We start from the raw sequence: 2,375 nt of genomic DNA on the forward strand, positions 1-2,375 counted from the left end.
TGCCGGTCACTCCTGCCCAGCCAGGAGCGGGCAGGAGATCGCTGGGGGGGGGTTGTCCCCCTCCCAGGCAGGGACAAATGGCAGATAGGGTCAGGCTGGGGGATGACTGTCTGGCACCTTGCCCCAGGGATGCTTATAAGCAGGGTCGTCTCTTGCTATGTGCCTCAGTTTCCCTATCCGGGTACCCATCGGGGAAGGGCACGGCGAATGCTGCCGAAATCGGCGGTACGGGGCGGTGTTGCCAGAAACCAGAGATATTTCATGGAAAAAATGAAGGGATACACTGAGTCCTTCCCCTTCCCACCCCCTGCTCCCAGCTCTGGGCAGGAGTTGCCAGCGCTGACCACGAACACCGGCCGGCAGCGCTGGCCGGGCTGTGCCGGCTGCCGCGTCAGCATCCCGAGGGCGCCGGGGGGAGGTTGGGTCGGCGGCGCCGGGGAGCCCCCGCCGAGCCGAGCGCTCCCCTCGGGGCTGAGCGAAGCACATACAGCGTGGGAACAGCGGAGTGGGGTGGTCGTGGCAGTAAATCGAGGGTCTCTATAGCCTCAGTGTGGCCCCAACCTCGCGGGGGGCTCCGCGCCCCGAGCGATGTCCGTGGGGGTATGTACCCATCACATAGTCTGCATTTATGCCGGTGGCACAGGCACAGCCAGCGGGCATTTGCTCCCTGCCACCGTGTCTCAGCTGGTATGACGGGCTCTGTTTTTCCTGGTTAATTTTAGCATAATCTCCATTTTTAATTTTTTTTTTTTTTTTAATTTTTTTAATGTTTTTCCCTCCTCTGTAATCTCTCTTCCCCCTCTGCGGCCGTGCTGGCACAGCCCTACCGCTGCCTGCTTGGGGCCCCCCGTAAGGGCAGCTCTGTGGCCCAGGGCAGCACTGGGGGGGGACCCCTCCAGAGGGGTGGGAGAGGGCACAGGGATGGGCTCTGCTGCGGGGGATCCCCTGGGATTGGCACCTGGAGGCAGCGACCGCAGTGGTCCCCAGCCAAAGGGGGCTCATCCTGCTGGGGGTCCTGGGGTGGGGGGAACCAGGCGCTCGTCCGTCTCGGTGGCACTCCCTACCCGGAGAGGGGACAAGGGACATGCGTCGTCCCTTTCAGCTTCCTCTTTGAGCTTCCCCTTTTCTGCAGCCGGGGTGACTTTGCTCCTTCCCTGCTCCCAGCCCGGGGAGGGAGGGTCAGGCCGGGAGCTGCACGTCGCTTTTGCAGCCGGGGTGATGTCCCCAAGGGGGACAGGGTGGCGGAGGGGGAGCCTGAGGCGTCCTGGCCGTCCTCTCTGGACCCCTGGCATCCTGTGTTTGGATGCTGAAAAATAAACCCACTCCAAAATCCCTCGGCTTTCCCTGCTGGCAGACTCGAGCTGGTTGGCGGAGGCGGCAGCTTCTTCCCGAATTCCCTGGGGTGCTCGGCTTTGGGGACCCGTCCCCCTGCCCGTACCTGGTGGTACGAGCATCTCCGCGCCCTGCCCGCTGCCGGCTCCAGCCGTGGTGAGGCTGGTGGTCCGTCATCCCCCTGGACAATGGGGATGTGGGATGTGGGATGCGGTAGTGAAACTCAGGCTCTGCCTGGAGCTGCGATGGCAGGTGATGGGCAGGGCTTAGTCTCCCGTCACAGGGGGTCCCCAAGCTCAGCCGAAGCCGGGTCCACCACTCATCTTGGGTGCAGTGTGCTGAGACCACAGGGTGTGTTGATGCCATTTTCCTAGCCCGGAACAGGTGTCATTTCTTCCCCTGGTAGTCATTGTTAGGTGGACCCCAGGCTCCCCTTTTTCTCCCCCTTTCTTGGCCCTGATATTCCCAGTGTCCATCCAAGCATCTGCTCTGGCCAACGCTGGAAGCTCTTCTCCAATGGCGGAGGCACCTCCTGCCCTCTCTCCCTGGGCTGGGGGGGTCCCAGTAGGGTGGGGGTCCCTGGCTTCAGGCAGCACCTCACGGTTTGTCCCCTCCTTCTCGTTTCAGGTGCCGGTGAGTCTGGGAAGAGCACCATTGTCAAACAGATGAAGTGAGTGGTCCCTGCACCGTCGCTGTGGCCGACACCGTGCAGACCTTGGCCGCAGGCTCTGAAACCAGTGGGGAAAGCTCCCCATCGGTGTAGCCGCAGAACATGTTTGGGGAGCAACACCCCAGGGTGCCCCACAAAGGGCTGACCTTGTCTGTGTCTCTCCCCTGCCCCAGGATCATCCACGAGGATGGTTACTCAGAGGAGGAGTGCCGGCAGTACAAAGCCGTGGTCTACAGCAACACCATCCAGTCCATCATGGCCATCATCAAGGCGATGGGCAACCTGCAGATTGACTTTGGAGACTCCTCCAGAGCGGTGAGTGCTCTCCTGCTCCCACTGCGCCTGGCAGGGATGGGGGTCCTTGGGGGGCAGG

General features: G+C 62.5%; 1 protein-coding gene across 2 annotated transcripts in view; it reads left to right on the plus strand.

Annotated features, from left to right (window-relative positions):
• The window catches only part of GNAI2 (guanine nucleotide binding protein (G protein), alpha inhibiting activity polypeptide 2), an 8,182-nt gene that overhangs the window by 462 nt on the left and 5,345 nt on the right, over positions 1 to 2,375 (plus strand). Inside the window, exons 2-3 of one of the 2 annotated variants that reach the window (XM_009887751.1) lie at positions 1,958 to 2,002; positions 2,176 to 2,317. In XM_009887751.1, the coding sequence (XP_009886053.1) occupies positions 1,998 to 2,002; positions 2,176 to 2,317 (147 nt within the window). In that variant the 5' untranslated portion in view covers positions 1,958 to 1,997. Of the gene's footprint in view, positions 1 to 1,949; positions 2,003 to 2,175; positions 2,318 to 2,375 lie in introns of those variants that run through there. The other variant, XM_009887752.1, reaches the window with a different exon arrangement.

Source organism: Charadrius vociferus, unplaced genomic scaffold (genome assembly GCF_000708025.1).
Source record: "Charadrius vociferus isolate BGI_N301 unplaced genomic scaffold, ASM70802v2 scaffold2206, whole genome shotgun sequence".
NCBI classification, from domain to species: domain Eukaryota; kingdom Metazoa; phylum Chordata; class Aves; order Charadriiformes; family Charadriidae; genus Charadrius; species Charadrius vociferus.